This window comes from Acanthochromis polyacanthus, chromosome 14 (assembly GCF_021347895.1).
Source record: "Acanthochromis polyacanthus isolate Apoly-LR-REF ecotype Palm Island chromosome 14, KAUST_Apoly_ChrSc, whole genome shotgun sequence".
In the NCBI taxonomy this organism is placed as follows: Eukaryota; Metazoa; Chordata; class Actinopteri; family Pomacentridae; genus Acanthochromis; species Acanthochromis polyacanthus.
Genome location: NC_067126.1, coordinates 631,537 through 649,299, shown reverse-complemented (window position 1 = coordinate 649,299; position 17,763 = coordinate 631,537). Strand labels below are relative to the sequence as shown.

General features: G+C 40.6%; 1 protein-coding gene and 2 long non-coding RNA genes across 48 annotated transcripts in view; 1 reads left to right on the top strand and 2 right to left on the bottom strand.

Moving 5' to 3' along the window:
* Window positions 1–17,763, top strand: part of LOC127537218 (uncharacterized) — a 116,489-nt gene that overhangs the window by 37,738 nt on the left and 60,988 nt on the right. The gene's annotated exons all lie outside the window — the stretch shown is intronic.
* LOC127537214 (NACHT, LRR and PYD domains-containing protein 12-like) overlaps window positions 1–17,763 on the bottom strand; it is a 153,219-nt gene that overhangs the window by 77,857 nt on the left and 57,599 nt on the right. For 24 of the 44 annotated variants that reach the window (XM_051959287.1, XM_051959286.1, XM_051959267.1 and 21 more), the window contains 2 exons: window positions 16,538–16,711; window positions 10,001–10,174 (listed from right to left, as the gene is read on the bottom strand). The exons of 6 other annotated variants lie outside the window; for them this stretch is intronic. In XM_051959287.1, the coding sequence (XP_051815247.1) occupies window positions 10,001–10,174; window positions 16,538–16,711 (348 nt within the window). Of the gene's footprint in view, window positions 1–4,519; window positions 6,097–6,246; window positions 6,294–6,676; window positions 6,851–10,000; window positions 10,175–16,537; window positions 16,712–17,763 lie in introns of those variants that run through there. 14 more of the 44 variants (XM_051959271.1, XM_051959280.1, XM_051959295.1 and 11 more) reach the window with 5 other exon arrangements.
* On the bottom strand, window positions 14,579–15,374 carry LOC127537222 (uncharacterized). Its single transcript, XR_007946848.1, has 2 exons — window positions 15,323–15,374; window positions 14,579–14,927 (listed from the first exon to the last, which is right to left on the bottom strand). It is a non-coding gene; the product is annotated as an uncharacterized LOC127537222 (long non-coding RNA).

Sequence of the window (17,763 nt, the reverse complement as noted above, 5' to 3'; positions counted from 1 at the left end):
AAGGCCTCCTTTACTCCAACATCCCATCTATCCGTCCCCACCATGTTCTCTTCCAACTCTCCGACACGTTTGGCGACGCCCTCTATTTGGCATGTTGCGTCTTGTATCTTTTTATTTATTTCGGCGGTAAATTCATCCATTTGTTTTTTCACATCCTCCCGAAAACATGTTCTGAAGTCCATAAAGTCTCTTTTCAGCTCGGCCTGTAACACAGCCATACCTGCTGTAACTGTTTCGCTCATCACCTTGCGGATAGAGTCCACAGTTTCGTTTTCCACAGAGTCGCCATCTTGTCTGTTAGGCGAGCGTCTAGCCGTCTCCGCTTTGTCTATTTCTCGCTCAGAGCCGCTTCTCAGAAGTGTCCGTGTCAAACCAGCAGATTGGTTCCATAAGTACACATGGCATAGCAGCAGCATTTAAGAAAAGTCTTTGTGAAAAGCTCAATAAATGTGTTTTCATTGGATGTTGATGAAGCCACTAGCCAGAGCTGGACAACAGTCTGAATGTGCTTGTTGGTTTTTTGATGATGATGCTTCCAGAGTAACTCAACATCTGCAAACACAAAAGTGAACATTGCCTCAACACTAACGGAAGAAGTAAAAGATGTCAGAAAGAAAGAAGAAATAGATCGCTGACCAGTTCTTGTAGCACCATCAATGTTTTTTAATTGAACTGTAGTTTTCTGGAGTAATTTATATTTGTTGATTTATTTTCTATTTTCTTATTTATTTCAGATTATTTCAGTTACCAGTTCTTAGAGCACTTTAATGTTTTGTTGTTATTATTTGAACTGAACTATAGTTTGCTGTTATAAACTATATTTTTATTTATTTAGCTTATTTTTTGCACTCTAACTGTTTACATAGTTGTATTTCAGAATAAATAGTGCACATATTGTTAAAAGGTGAATCAGTGTCCTTTTTCCACGTCTTTTACTGACTGGTTGCTAAACAATGTTTGCACCATGTTGTAGTCAGAGGGACCTACCACCACCTACTGGCCTTTTTGGTATTACTATAATCTGCAGTCTGAGTTTGCAAAGGCAGATGTCTTCATTTCTTATTAGTTAGCTGGATTGTACCCCGAGCCAAAAGCACAAATATTCAGATTGAGGATTATTTTTCACTTTAAGCCTGGATATGAGACACTAGAATGACGGAAACAGCCACAACAGGCAGCAGAGAGAACACACATGGTTCTGCAGCGTGTTGATGAGATGTTCAGTTCTCTGCTGGAAGCCCACACTGGTGACCTGCTGGCCAGTAGCTGGTTGAGGATGAGCTCCATCTGTACCTCCAGGAGCCAGTGATGGACAGGAGGAAAGGAGAGCCACTCCAGTGGTGGAGACAGAATGAGGGACGCTTCAAGCTAGCAGAGAAAGGAGCAGAAAGTTTGTTAGTGCAGCGCCTCATCAGTCCCTAGCAGGGCCGGCTCTCCCTATACGCGAATTAAGCGGCTGCTTAGGGCCCCGCCGCCACTAGGGGCCCCCCGAATTGACTGTGTCTGATGGTCTGACCCACAGACTGCCATCTAACTTTACTTGCTTCGGACTAACCTGGCAACCACCCAACACGCATTGTAAGTTCAGTGTCGCTGATTGGGCGGCAGCCGCAGCCCTAGACATGTCAAAATATTTGGTTGGTTGATCAAAAACTGGCATCAAGGAGGATGTTTAGAAGAACAGAAAAAAAAACAAGATGAAGCGCGTTTATCCTTCAGGTGCGGAAAAAAGGAAAAAGAAGAAGGAGGACGAACAAAAGAGAGATACGCAAGGTAATTTTTGAAAACATCAGTTGATTGTTTTGTGGATACTATGATCGTGAGTCTCATTTTTAAATACATTTGTTGTCCTTGATATATTCAGCTCAGCTGACTGGGCCGTTTTGATATTTACATAAACATTTTTCGAAATAGAACAACACTGCCAACTCGATGATAGAAACACTATACACCGATGGAAAGCTTAGATTCTCATGAATCCATATAAACCACTTTCAGATGTGATTACCACAGCGGGTAATATAAACACATTTGTCTGACAAACAACCAATATCCATCCTTCCGTTCTCTATACACGGCTTCAACGTACACAGCACGACTCACATTTGCGGGTTCATTATTACACACAGATGAAAAGAGAAAGAGAGCAGAAAAAGCAAAAAGAAAGCAAAGATTTTAGTGTTCTGGAGAACTTGGTTTTTTATGTATGTTATAAAATCAAAATATTTTGAATTGTCCTTTTGGAAAAGATCTTCCATGTATAATAATATAAACATGTCATGTGCCTTTTCAAATATGAAAATGTGTTTTTCTGGCATGCCAATCTGTACTTTTATACTCTGTTTTACAATCATTTGTAATAAAAAGTAAGCTAAGCAACCTTACAGGTAATTTCTGTTAAAAGATAAAGCAAACTTAAAAAAAAAACATCGAAATGAACTTCCAACATCAACATAATCAGTAATGATCAAAGAACTTGATTACATTACTTGAGTAAAAGTAAATTGGGTCAAAATTTACCCCAATAAATGTAAAAGTAATTCCGTGAAGTGAAAGTAAAGAGGCATTTGCTGTAAAGTAAAAGCATAAAAACTGCTGAAATACATGCTATGAATTATAATTTTGGGGCTTAAAAATTACTACCAGTATGATTTCCTGCATGGTAACACAACTGGGTTTATTGAGAAAATTATAAACAACACTTGACATTGACTGTGGTCACAACAGGCACAAAGCACTTAACTCTACATTTTAATGATAATATAACATTCAATTTATCACATGTAGGCCTACTTTCTCTATCAAACAAAAACACTTTCAAGTCTATTTGTATTTATTTTTACACATACAGTTAAAAAAATAGTTGCATTACCTTCAGTCAAGCTCATTCATCACAAATTGTTTCAAACTTTATTGTTCATTGGCTGCAGTACATTTCTTAATCCACTCGTGGCACCAATTAGTCAAACTGACACTGCGTGATACATGAATGATACAATGGGGGAAAAGTGTGACACACACGATGAGGTCTCATCTGCCCATCACTACTTGACATATATTCAGATTTTGCACTGAAGTCGTTCGTGGGGAGCCCCCAAGGTAAATTTCGCTTAGGGCCCACTGAAGGCTTGGGCCGGCCCTGGTCCCTAGTGAACGTCTTCAGTGAAGTCTGTCAGTTTGTGAGAGCAGGAGAAGCCGTCTGACTGGAGAGAACGCTGAACATCTGCTTTTAGCTCCACAGTCTGCTGCTGCTCAGTTGGGACGACTCATTGATTTGAGACTCACATTTCTGTGCAGATTTTATTTACCTTTGTTTTATTTACTTTATAAAACTTCAGGAAGCTCTTTATTGATTTAAATTTTCAGTGAACTTTCTAAGAGATGCTGCTGAGCCTGGAAACTCCCTGAACTTTGTACTTAAAACAAAGACAGTGAAAGATAAAATAACATTTCAGTTCTTATGAAATTATGAAAAACTTTATTTACTGTAGAAAACTTTGGGGAGCTGTTTATTAGTTGAATTTTTCATTGAACTTTCTGAGACATGCTGCTGAGCCTGGGAGCTCCCTGCACTTTGTTAGGATTTTGAAACCAAGATGTCTGTTGTCTAAGATTAAAAAAACAACCTTTAACATGTTACAAATGTAAAAAGCTGTTTAATAAACATGTGCTTAAAGGCATTTAAACCAAGTTAAGTGTTGGAGTTTGTATGAATCAAAGTTTTGACACCAATATTTTCACTTTTACTGCAAATGAATATCGGCTCCAAATATCAGTTATCGGCCTCCTTGATGACTAATAATCGGTATCGGCCTGAAAAAACCATATGGGTCTGTCTGTAGTCTGAACACATTGCTCTGTGAAGTGGAAACAATCCTTAATAATCACCAGATCACCACCACGTCCTCTGACCCTTTGATTTAGACGTCATGGGGGCAGAACTGGTGGACACTAGCGAGGATTCAAAAGGACTTTATTAAACAAAGCAGGAACTAAATCAGTACAGAAATGTTCAAACTGGACTGAGGAGAAAATAAACCAAACTCATTCCAGAAACAAACAAAACTGCTGCGACTGCAAAAACAAACAACGAAGTTCAAAAGAGGAAACATACAAAAAACAACCTAAAACTGTATAAACTAAACAAAGAAACTGATGAAACAGGAGGAAGTGAACTAACAGGACAAGACAAAGTGTCCAGAACAGTCTGATGCAGCTCTGAGGAACAAACAAGTCCAACATCAGAACAGACCAGAGATCAGTTCAAAGGCTGCTCAACAAAACTATTCATTCCAAGGGCAGGATGGTAGGCAGGGGGGGGCTGGTCGGTACATATAGATAAATATTTAACATCTCTAATATAGATGTAAATATTGATCTGTGTGTTTGTTAACATTACAGGTGATGCAGATGTTTGTAATCTTTAATATCGTGGACGTTAGCGGCTAAAATGTTTCTTCTAACCACAGTTTATTCAGAACTTTTTCTTCAAAATATTTATGAATTTAAAACACAAAAACTGCTTCTCTCATGTTTTAATGTGATTTTTGTTGGTAGAAGAGGTCGACACACTGAGAAAAAACATGAAATCCTGCTCTTTTATTCTATTCCTGTTCAAACTAAGAATCATTTCACTCATTTTCAGAACATGTGATTTAATTCTTGTTGCTGAGACTCCAGCAGGAGGCGCCGTTCCTTCAGTCCACCAAGCACCAGAAATCTGTAAAAAACTGATTATTTATCAGAACTAAACGCTGCAGATTAGTTTTGAGTTTAGTTTTCAGACTGATTCAGCTTTTACATTCATATTTCTGTAGTTCTGCAGCTTCTTTTGTCCTGTTTTTATAGAGAAAGTCTAAAATATGTGGAAGAATTTAGATTTCCTGTTGGACAAAAAGAGAGATTTAATAATAATGTAGGTTTGTCCTCATTGCTTCAAGACTAAAGTGCATCAAAGAAACTAGAATGTCTAAATAGAAAGAATATTCAGATTAAAACACGTCGTGTTAACTGGATGTTTGTGTGATTTCTGTTTGCTTTGTGAAGGTTTTAAAACTCTGTGAGGTAAATAATCATCAGATGTTTTTACAGGAAAAGATTTTAAATGTCTGTTTGTTCTAAAAAGAAAAAAAGGAACAAATGAATACAATAACAGTATTAGATTAAAAAACAGAGTTTGCACAAAAACCTGATTTTCACTGAACAATAATGTGTGAAAGTCTGTCAGCAGTTTGTAGTTTCACTGCTTCCTCTCTGATTTCACACTTTGTGCAGCTCAAATGCTTTTAGTTAAAGTGAGCGTCAGAGGAACACCACATCCTGATTTTCACTCTCAACATTTGACTGGAAAAAGACAGAAACATCAAATTTGGCTCCTGGAATAATCACAACTTCCATCTTTGAAGAGGAAGAAGTTTACAAGGAATCATTTAGAAGGATTTCAGAAAGAAACAGATTTAATCCATGAATGTGAAAACATGTTTCTGAGGGACAGAGTCATGGAGAGACTGAACTCTCTGTTCAACACTGTTTCTCTGACAGGAGGAGACTCTGGAGACTGAACTCAGCACAGAAACACTGAGGAACCAGACAATGAGAACCAGACCCCAAATCCAGGATAGAGAGTTTGAGTGAATGTGGTGTTGAAGGTGTGGAGGTGGATCAGAGAGTCAGAGGAGACTCTGTAGAAGGACAGAGTTCCAACAGGAACGTCCACATAAACTGAAACTCTGTGAGAGACTGAGGAGGAACTGATGGATGTTTTTCTCTTATTGTGCCAGACAGAGTAACCATGACGATCAGAGCAGATCAGACTCCAGGACTGATCATTACGTCCAAACCCACAGTCATCACTGTCTCCTTTCCTTCTGATTCCTCTGTAACTCACTGATATATCAACCACCCCTCTCCACTCGACCTCCCAGTAACAGCGACCAGTCAGACCAGTTCTACACAGCAGCTGTTCCCATCGTTCAAACCTGTCTGGATGATCAGAATACCACTTATCCTCCTCCACATATGTCACCTTCCTGTTTTTGTCAGACAGTTTCAGGTTTCTGTTTACTGTGTTTGTGTCGACTGTGAGTTGACAGGAATCTGATGGAGAGAACAAACACAACACAGCTGCAGTTATTGATGGATCATGTGATCAGTATTAAAGCTTTGATGATGACCTCAGAGATGTGACACTTTGAAGATGCTTGAATGTGCTGCTTTGTTTCCATCAATCCATTCAAACACACTTACACTTCCTCAGACCTGGTGTCAACCATCGGACTCCAGCAGGCGTCACCCTGAAAGGAGGAGGACGGTCAGAGCAGCAGAGACTCTTTCAGCAGCACACATGGACGTTACATGGCTCTCACACTGTTCCACTGATAAAGGACCAGTCCAACATGGAGACACAGACACCTGAATGCAGCATCTCTAAAGTCCTGTCCTGTACTGGTCACGTTCCAGCTCAGTTTGAACTCATTATTCAGCTTTACTCATTTATGGTTCCTCTTTTCATCTCGCTAAGCATTTTGCCCTGTTTCCTGTCTTTGAGCTAAACTACGCTAACAGTTTCCTCTTCCCTTCAGTCATGGTGTGTAGCTGAGCTAACAGTGTTCTTCTGCTTCCACTCTTTGTGTTAAGGTAGACTAAAAGGTTCCTGAGAGTGTCTGTCTGTCTGTACCTGAGAGTTTCCAGTCTACAGTGTGGATCCTCCACTTTAGCTCTCAGCATCTTCTCTCCTGAGTCTCCTGGATGGTTGTAGCTCAGGTCCAGCTCTCTCAGATTTGAGGTCTTGAAGCTCAGAGCTGAGGCCAGAGAAGCACAGCCTTCCTCTGTGACCAGACAGCCTGACAGCCTGTACACACAAAACAACACAAACCTGACGGACAACACTAGGGGTGGGACAAAATATCGATGCAGCGATATATCGTCGTCCTTCCTCGTGCGATGCGATTATTGATACGCTGGCGCCAAATATCGATACTTAAATTAATATAATAAGGCGCTCCAAACCTGTCTCCACAGGGTGGCGTTAATCACATGAATGGGAAAGACTTGAGCGAGAAGAGTTTATACAGGTATAATGGCTGAAAGCAATGTCAACATAAGCGACGCCCCATCCACGCTTAAGTCCAAAGTGTGGGCCCATTTCGGCTTTCGCAACATTGAGGGAACAAGCAAGCTCAACAAAGACTATGTAATTTGCAAGAACTGCCTCGCAAAAGTAAAGCACACAGGCAACACCACGAACCTGCAAACCCACCTGCAACGCCACCATTCTGAACTCCTAGCAGCGAAAGCGGCTAACACTGCTAACGTCCTCACTGAACTTCTGGAGTGAGTTTGCTGCACTGAAAGTAAAGGGGCCGAATAATATTGCACACCCTACTTTTCAGGTTTTTATTTGTTAAAAAGTTTAAAATATCCAATAAATTTCGTTCTACTTCACGATTGTGTCCCACTTGTTGTTGATTCTTGACAAAAAAATTACAATTTTATATCTTTATGTTTGAAGCCTGAAATGTGGCGAAAGGTTGAAAATTTCAAGGGGGCCGAATACTTTCACAAGGCACTGTATATATATACTGTATATATATATATATATATATATATATATATATATATATATGTATGTAAATGATTTCAATTACAGTCCTATGCATCTGTGAAGGGATTTAAGGTTACGTGGGTTGAATATTACTGTTACAAAGGATATAACATGAATAATAATAATTTAATAGGTCAATTATGTCAATTTGTCATTAAAGGTGAGAAAGACTGAGTGACTGCAGCCTGAATGACACAGACATCTCAAATATCGAAGAGACTGTACAAGCTCTTAAACCAATGATGGGGGCCACAAACATCATGTGCGGGGAGAAGAGCCCAACAATTTCTATCATTGTTCCGCTTCATGCCCAGCTTTTGAGTGAGACAACCTGCGCTGTTGAGGACTGTCCACTTGTTTGAGAGATAAAAAGCGCCATCAATCAAGACGAGGGCTGGGCGATATAGCCAAAAAATTAAATCTCGATTTTTTTTGGCTTTAAATCCAATAAACGATTTTAATCGATTTTTTTTTTTAAAACACTGCAGCTACACTTTGCTGTTTTTTTGTTTTTCTCTGCACAACACCTCGGTCTGTTCCGTGTCCGACCTCGCATATCCAAACCAAGTCCATATTACTGAAGTCACGGTACCCTTTTTTTGCACAGTATCGTCCTCATTTTCTTCTCCTTTCTCCACCTCCATCTCTCATGTGTATCCCCATAGATATGATATCTATGCGTATCCCCGTCGTATCTGTTTGTGTGTTCTTCGTCTATTGCTCAGTTGTAAGAGAATGTTGACTGTGGACTGTGCTACGGCGCCAGTCCTCCTGGTATGGCGACTGTGTCTATTACAAGCGTCGGGTAAAAATAGCGGAGGGACATTAACATTAAATTCGATGTTGAGATTAAATTTTTTACACATCAATTGAAAAAATAAAATCAAATTAATCAAATTAATTCGATATATCGCCCAGCTCTAATCAAGACCTATCAAAAAGATATGACTCTGCACAGGAGAAAGACTACCTTTACATCTCATCAGCTTTGGATCCCAGGTTCAAATCTCTGCTCTTCGTCTCACCATCAGATGTGCAGGACACGTATGCCAAATTGGTGTCAAAAGCTGCTGCTCTAAAGGTAATTAAAATGACTAGTTTTAAAATGAAAATTAATTGATGTGAACATGTTTTTAGATAAATATGTAAATGTGTGCTACTGTTTTCTACAGGAGGATGCAGATTTGGAAGCTGAGAATAATGCTCAAGGGGGAACTTCTGCAGATGAGAGAAGACACAATGAGCAGAGGGCTGCTGAATTGCCTGGCACCAGTGAGAATAGGAACCATCCTTCCAGTTTCCAGTGCCACACAAAAAAGAAGAGGAAATCAGCACTTGCTGACCTTCTGGGGCAGACATTCAAGACCACCAGGGCCCCCTTGCTGTCAGCTACTCCCATAGTTGAAAAGGAGATCAAACTGTACCAAGACACTCCATCACTACCACTGACAGATGATCCACTGTTATGGTGGAAATCTCAGGGACAATCCTTCCCACTCCTTGCTAAACTAGCACAAAGGTATTTGAGTGTTCCAGGGACTAGTGTAGCTGCAGAAAGAATCTTTTCCACTGCTGGTGACATAATCACCGCTGAGAGAAGTGTGCTGACCTCTGAGCATGCTGATCAGTTGCTGTTCCTGAAGAAGAACATGCTTATTTAACAAAGAATTGAAATGTGCTCAGGTTGCTATACTAGTTGCTCCAAAGTACTGAAATGTTCCCAGGTGTATGTAAAACACCAAGATGTTCTTAGGTTTACATAAAAGAAGCAGCTAAGGGTTCCAGGTTCATAATACAGGTTGACAAGCCATAAAATCTGTCCAGATATGCATAAAATGATGTGTATAGGTTTACAGGCACATATTGGTTTTGCACTAAGCCACTTTTTTGTTTACATTATATAAAGAAATATGAACATTAGTCATGAGTTGCAGTCAGTGTGTTTATAAAAGAAGCCTATGGCAAGACTATACAGGCAGTTTTTGTTAAGTGATTTATCCAAATTTGTGTCAAATCTAATGAAAGTGACACCTAAATGCATTTTTTGCAGTAAATAAAAAGTACTCAACTTAATCTTTCTACATGCATTTTGTATTTTCACTTACAGATATTGTGATGTATTGTTATGTGATTGTCTTGCAATATATCGATATATCGCAGTATCCCTGTATCGTGATATATCGGTATCGTGAGCCATGTATTGTGTATCGTATTGTATCGTATCGTATCGTGAGGTACCCTGTGATTCTCACCCCTAGACAACACTTGGCTGGATGTTTCTCACTCTTTGTTTTCTTCTTTGTCTTTCAGCTGCATTTTGGTTCAGATTTGATGCGTCTGAAGCAAATAAAGAATCGATCTTTTATTTTCTTTCACTTTCAAAGTGTGAGTCCTGACCTGAGAGCTTCCAGTTTACAGTGTGGACTCTCCAGTCCAGCAGAAAGACTCTCCACTCCTGAATCCTGCAGGTTGTTGTTAGTCAGGTCCAGCTCTGTCACACTGGAGGACTGGGAGCTGAGGACTGAGGACAGAGCTCCACAGCTTCTCTCTGACAGATTACAGCCACTCAGTCTGAAGAGACAAAGACAAGAAAAGAAGTAAAACATTAAGTGCAGTATTTTATGTCCTGTTAAAAAGACAGCAGTGAATTTAACAACAAATACATCCCACTATGTCCAGAATACAGCAGCAGTAAGTCCACCTATCAGGTGATCAGGAATCACAGAGTCATCAGGATAAATCAGAATCTCTGCTGGTGAGAAGGTGGACTGTTCAGGTGGTCAAACATCTGAACATTGTTCTCCACATCTCCTCCTTCCTGCTTCTTGTCCAACAGCTGGACTGCAGAGTTTAGTCATCGAACAAACATCAAACACTAAAGGTTTGTTCTGGTGTTTCCTTTTCATCAGCGTCTATCTGGAACATTCTGTTTTGTGAAACAGTGGAAACGAAAACAAAACCTGGAACCAAGACTGTACAGGTTCTTACAGGTTCTGGTTCTGTGATGCAGGTTCCAGGTTTTTATGTTCCTGTAGTTAAAGAGGCCTCATTAAGAGAATCTAGAGCTAAAGGTCAGTAATCAGTGGTGTACACAGACATTTTGGGGGGCAGGTGCTCAGTGGAATTGATAAGTCTAGCAATGTTCTTTTAATTGGCATTTTTGTGTGAGTGTCTGTGCTTTTAAGTGTGTGTGTGTGTGTGTGTGTGTGTGTGTGTGTGTGTGTGTGTGTGTGTGTGTGTGTGTGTGTGTGTGTGTGTGTGTGTGTGTGTGGAATATTTTGTTTCATTGGTCATGTACTTTTTTATAACGTAATGTTGTGATGTTTTTATTGTGACTTGCTGGGGGACTGCAGATGAAAATTAGCTTAAAGCTATCTCTGGTACAATGCATCAAATGGAAACATTTCTGTTTAATATTGTACATGGTCCCTTCTTAAATAAACTCATAATAATAATTATAGTAATAATAAAAAGGGCACCTTGTGCAGCGTGTAGAACCACTGGCTGCCTGAATATAACAGTGTGAGATTTGAAAAAATAACAAAATCAGGAACACATTTTCCGTAACGACATTCATTTTAACATCTTAATAATGACACACAAAGAGTCAATAAAACATTGTACCTTAAAAATTGGTAAATTAAAAGAGATCCACAATATCAAGACTGATTCCTGACATTAGGCTACAACAAGGCAGAAAACTACTTTTTCTTTTTGTCATTTAGCAAATTAGTCACAGCAAGTGTTGCCTCAACCTACTGCAGGCTAATAATAAACCTACACAAACTAAATATTCAGTTATAGTATACAGATCACATGCTGTACCAATTCACCAAATAACACTGGTTGTGAGGTCATCGTCATCACGTTATGTCTGTTAATTGATTATTATTATGTGTAGCGTTGAGCTTGTTAAGCAGGCGGGCAGCTGGCTAATTTAGGCACGGTTGTTTAGCGCTACATGAGACAGGCTACTTCACAACAGAGACAAACTAGAAAAGCACTCAGAGAGCGCAGTACTCTGCCAAGGCTGCTCAGTGAGTACAGGCATGTGTTATCCATGTACATGTTATGTATTCATACCGAATCACATGTAAATTACTTTTATAAAGGTCTGTTGATCAGTTCATCACTTTTGGCAAGCCTTTGTTTTGCTACTATTAAAATAACCGTTCCCTCCATGCTTTTATTTTGAGGGTGTATTTTTAATGGTAAGGGCTTTTATTTTGTAGCCATTCCAGCAGCACAGGAAGTGTTTATCTAAGAAGAGGTTTCTTACATGACGAAGACGCTGCTGAAAAGTAAAAAAAATTCACATAAAGATGAAAGAAAACGGTTCCACTGTTGCTGTCTAGTAAAGGATGTGTTTAAACTTAGAAGCAGCTGGAATGGAGACAAGAAAGGAGTGAAGGACAGAAAGGTGAATTTATGTTCAAAATAGGGCTGAACATAAATAAAGGCTTTGTGAACCATCAGGAGCTTCACCATTGTCTGTCTGGGGTTTGCTTCATACATGACCTAAATATGTAGCAGGACTCAGAAACAGCCCACAGTTTAATCATTTGGGCCAAATCCATTAGTCCGTTTTTGAGTAACGTTTCACACAGACAGACAAACAGATTAAAAGATTCACAGACAAACGTACATCGATCGTTACATAACTCTGCCGTTCCTTGGTGGAGTAATAAATGCACCGTGTGGCAACTGAGGCTGATGAACAAAACACTGGATTCATTTGGGTGTTACCTGGATGGTGGTGTTCACGTTACGAGATGGGGCGAGTCACGACACGGGTCATGTGTGTGTGTTTAATGTTTACATTTTTTTTATAACGTTGAGACGTGGGGCCTGTTTCACGAAGCAGGTTTATTGAAAACTCTGAGTTTCTTAACCCTGAAATGAGGGAAACTCAGAGTTTTCCGTTTCACGAAGCGAGGTAACTTAACCCTGAGACAGAGGGGTAACTCTAGCCTGTTTCACAAAGAGGGGTAACTTAAACTCTCGGTCAGTTACCGCAGTAACAGACTCTATGACTCTAACCTGGTCACCAGCAGGTTTATCTGAGAAAACCTCCAGTTTCTCTCTGTCTCCGCCCTCTTTCAGCCACACGCTGTTTCATTTCCTCATTCATTCAGTCAGTAAGCGAGCGAGTTTTGGCGTAAAACAGCTTTTATTAACGATCCAGTGGATAAAGGAGCAGCATTACTGCACAGAGAATTAAATATTCGTCGGTAGATTGTTATCAGACCGAGCATAAATGTTCTCGCATTTCCGGACAATTATCGGTTTGAGCGGTACCGTTTCGTAATCGTTTCAAGTCCATAATCTACAAAAACAACCTAATCCGTCCTTACATTTACATTACCAAATGTATAATGTCGGAGATGCAGAGTAAGGCCACTGTATGGAGGACAGTCAGAAAAGTGTTCCTGAACCTTAAACGACTTTTACCGTCATTGTGGTTTTCCTGGACACAAACCTGTCAGAACATCAAGGAGGATCCACAGAATTGCAGGTGAATGATGTAGAGATCTGTTAAATTCATTTTAAATCATATTCTGTTAATGACAGTGTGCTGCAGTCTCAGACTGGGATTAGTCATTTGAATTTCTTTTAGGATTTCCCAGTGTGTGTCAGGAAGCCATTCTGGCTCCTGCCCGGTTTTTGTTCCTGTTTCCCTCTCTCTCTCCCAGCTGATCGCCCGCTGGAGGACACCTGAGTGTGGCATGAGAATCAGCTGAGGAGTAATCAAGCCAACGTCAGTCACCTGCCTTTCCCCTTCTGCTTAAAAGCCCTCTGCTCCCCTCATTGTTTGTGGGAGCATCAACTTTGACTGACCTTCATGCTGTGCACCCTCAGACTCCTTCTGGAGCCTGAGTGCTCTGGCTTCCTCTAAGGACTACTCCCCGCTGGACTTGTTTGTTTTTTTTGGTTGTTTTTCTGGACTCGCCTCAGTTACCGGCTCTCACTTTTGAGACTGCCCTACTGCATGTAAGTACGCTCTGTTCACCTGAGTTAATTGAAGAGGGTTTAAGGAGAGAGTAACTGTTTGAACTCAACACTGCGCCTGTTCCTAGTTATTTTGGTGGATGTGTTTTTTGACTTTTTCTTAATAAAATCCTTTGTTCTATAACACCTACTGTCTACCTGTTGGTTACTGCTTTTGGGTTCTACAACCACCCCCATTCCTGACACTGTGATTGGCTGCATAGATGCACACACATCCCCATCACAGCTCCCTCACATCATGAACAGGAAGTCCATTCACAGCATAAATGTGCAGGTAGGCTACAGGTAGACTGACTACTGTTTCTAAATGTTAAAGACTGCATCATAGTTCAACATCTGTCATTCTCTGCACTGTCCAGATCATATGTGATGCTGCATACATCATTTCTAATGTGGAGGCCACGTGGTCTGGGTCTGTTCATGACTCCAGGATTTATGGAGAGTCTAACCTGAGCAACAGACTGCAGCGTGGTCAGCAGCATAAAGATTTTCACAATAGAATTCTCTTGTCTCCCTCCTTTAATATGCTCTGATGTATCCACTATACATTACAGGAGAGTTTGATGGCCTTCTGCTGGGTGACAGGGGTTACCATGACAACCCAGGCTGATGACCTCATACCCTGAACCAGGCCCCCAACAGAACTTCAACCGGACTCACTGCAGGACCAGAGCCTGGGTGGAGATGACCATAGGCCTGCTGAAAGCCCGTTTCCAGAGCCTGCGTCTCCTCAGGGTGACCCCTGAGAGGGCCTGTGATATTACTGTGGCATGTGTTGTTCTTCATAATATTACCACTATTAGAGGAGAGCAACACCCTGCCCTACAAACTGAAGACCCAGATGATGAGCCCATCCACCTGCAGCTATCCAGGACAGCAGAGCAGTCAGAGACACCGTATGCAAGAATCACTTTAGAGTTTAAGTCACCATCATCACCACCACAGCAAATAAAGACATGATACACATTTCATTTGCTCTTCTTTATTTCCTACAAATAAACAGATAGTTCAGTTCATGTTCCAATAATTAACATAATTCACTGGTGACCATCACCACCTCTAACTTGTGCTCCAGTATTTCAATTTCCAGATCTGCCCTCCTAATCTGTTTTTTTTTTTTCTTTTCATTTTTCTCAGCAAATGCAGTTTGTAAATCTGTTTTACTGATAACTGGGAATACATAGAGGACATTAAATTATACAGTTGCACATGAATTCCACAGAATGAAGCTCTGGTGTTTCCTGAACATCCATCTCACTGTGTCAGTCTGTGCAGTGGAAGTTGAGGAACCATCCTGCTGCTGTCCAGCCATGCTCTGTTAAAAGGTAGTGTCTACAGATACGGACCCGTAGCCTGTGGGCTACGGATACGGCACTTTCCGTTTGCCAGACAGATACGGACCCATACGCGAGTCTCGCAAGTCAGGAAGCCGCTAACCACTGCAAATTGTTGAAAGGTAAGCAAAGGTTAAGGTTAGGGTCCGTACCTCTGGCGTCGCGTCTACTGAGAGTCACATGACCAGATCTCGCATATCTGATTGGCAAATGGCAAGTGCCGTATCCGTAGTCCACAGGCTATGGGTACGGGTCCGTACCTCTAGCAACAACCCTGTTAAAAAGATGAGAATGTGCAATACTTCAGTGTAGGCTAAATGTCACACTCTATATTCCACCCAAAATATGAATGGGAAGAGAACTATCAGTAACATACCTCTGTATGCCTTTCTGGATCCCCCTCTGTAAAGGCAGCAGACACAGTTTCATTCTCTTCATCCAAGATCAGTGACATGTTTCAGTAAACTTAAACTACCATTTGGATAAATCTTTGGAGAATTGCCTACTTACAGTTACAAGGTCTGTTGTGGTGTGAAGGGGCCAAAAGACAAAAAAAAGACACAAAAGAGAACTAAATAATCATATATATATATATATATATATATATATATATATATGCATCCATGACCTTTTATACCACCGTTTTACAGGCATCTGCTTTCTTTCTGTTGGCTGAGCAGAAGTCTATGTTAGTTTAAATAGGCTTAATTATTTAACAGGACATGATATGGATGCAGACATTTAGGCTATGTGTGGATAAAACAACTGCACAGTCAAACAGTCACTTAATATTTAGGCTACTTTACAATGTAAAACATGATCAACATGAAGTACCTCCATGAGATAATGCCGAGGTCTGACCTGTTTGAACAATGTTTTTATATTTCATCTTAAGCTGCTGCCCCGTGCGCTTCTCCTCCGCGGGATTCCACCTAAATGAAATAACTTACTAGGCTGCCATTCAGACAGTTATTCCCTGTAATATTATTACGATTACAAAGGACTACATTTAAACTTACGCATTGATCCGGGCAGCAGTGTTCTCTACGCCGTCTCTCTCTCTTTTGCAGCTGCAGCGGTGTTGCACTTCTTTCTAAATACGTGTTCAAACTCGCCATATGAGCGCGTTAAAAACGTCCAGTTTAAAAACGCAGCCTTTCACTTCCCCGTTTCCATGGTGACTCGTCGAATCGGGGTTCCATTGATGCTGTCTTTTCAGAGTTGCGGTGCATGCGCGTAACTCGGGGTGAAACTACTCAGAGTTAATTAAACCAACTCAAATCAGCCGTTGTGAAACCGAAAACTCAGAGTTTTCTATCTCAGAGTAGATCAACTCAGAGTTGAGGATTACACTCAGAGTTTCTTGAACCTGCTTCGTGAAACAGGCCCGTGGAGGGTACCTGCTTGATACTGAGGGTAAGGGGCAGGTGCTCTAGCACCACCTGGTGTCTATCTGTGCACATCACTGTCAGTAACAGAACTGATGTGAGTCATACAAATACAGAAAACCTCCCACCTCAGCTGTTCTGTTCATCATGAATAAAAACACATTTTAAATGGTCATCAGTTGAACAGGTTGATGAGTCCTGACCTGAGAGCTTCCAGTTTACAGTGTGGACTCTCCAGTCCAGCAGAAAGACTCTCCACTCCTGAATCCTGCAGGTTGTTGTTAGTCAGGTCCAGCTCTGTCACACTGGAGGACTGGGAGCTGAGGACTGAGGACAGAGCTCCACAGCTTCTCTCTGACAGATTACAGCCACTCAGTCTGAAGAGACAAAGACAAGAAAAGAAGTAAAACATTAAGTACAGTATTTTCTGTCCTGTTGAAAAGACAGCAGTGAATTTAACAACAAATACATCCGACTATGTCCAGAATACAGCAGCAGTGAGGACAATCTTCTGCAATATTATATGAATGTGAAAATAATCCAAAGTGTAGCACATTACAGTAATCAGATTACTTTGCAGCTGGGAAGTAAAGTATTTGATCAGATTGAAAAAAACAAACTGACAGTTTAGATTTACTAAATGAAGAATTCAGGCCAAACAAGAAGAAATGAGTCCAAGAAAGGTCAGCATTGTTCATTACTGTGATTATAATGTTGGATTTTTTCACTAATTTCTTTGTCCACCTTTATTTTTGATTCTGATTTGATTCTCTGATGTTACAGAACAAACATCTTCTGATCTCCAGTCCTTGTTGTTCAGGTTCCTTCATTACTCCGCCAAGGAACGGTGGAATTATGTGATGATAGGCGTATGTTTGTCCAACAGATTCAGATGAAACTTTCAGGGAAGGTCAGAAATGACACAAGGACCACCTCATTAGATTTTGGCAGTGATGCAGCTTATAGACTGGATCCATGGATTTGTTCAGGATTTCCCACTGAAAGATAGCGGCCGGCACGGCGTCACTGTAACCATGACAAGAAGTGAACGCTGCATCAGCTGCCTAAAGACGGTCACATGATTGTGATCCTACTACTGACTTATCCATTGGAAATGATACAAGAAACAATTGATTAAATTGTGAGGGTGTTTCTGAGTTGTCCTTCCATCCTTGAAACCATTGAATTTTCAGACTTCAGCTGCCTGTGGCCTGTGGCAGCTTCTTCCTCACGTCAAGACACCGCTTATTACATAAACACTTCCTGTGCCACGGACATGGTGCCATAAAAAAAAAGCTTATAACATTAAAAAATATGGAGGGAACGGTTATTTTAACACTAGCAAAACAAAGCCTTGCAAAAAGTGATGAACTGATCAATGTACCTTTGTAAGAATAATTTACACATATGTAGGTCACACAGTTTAATA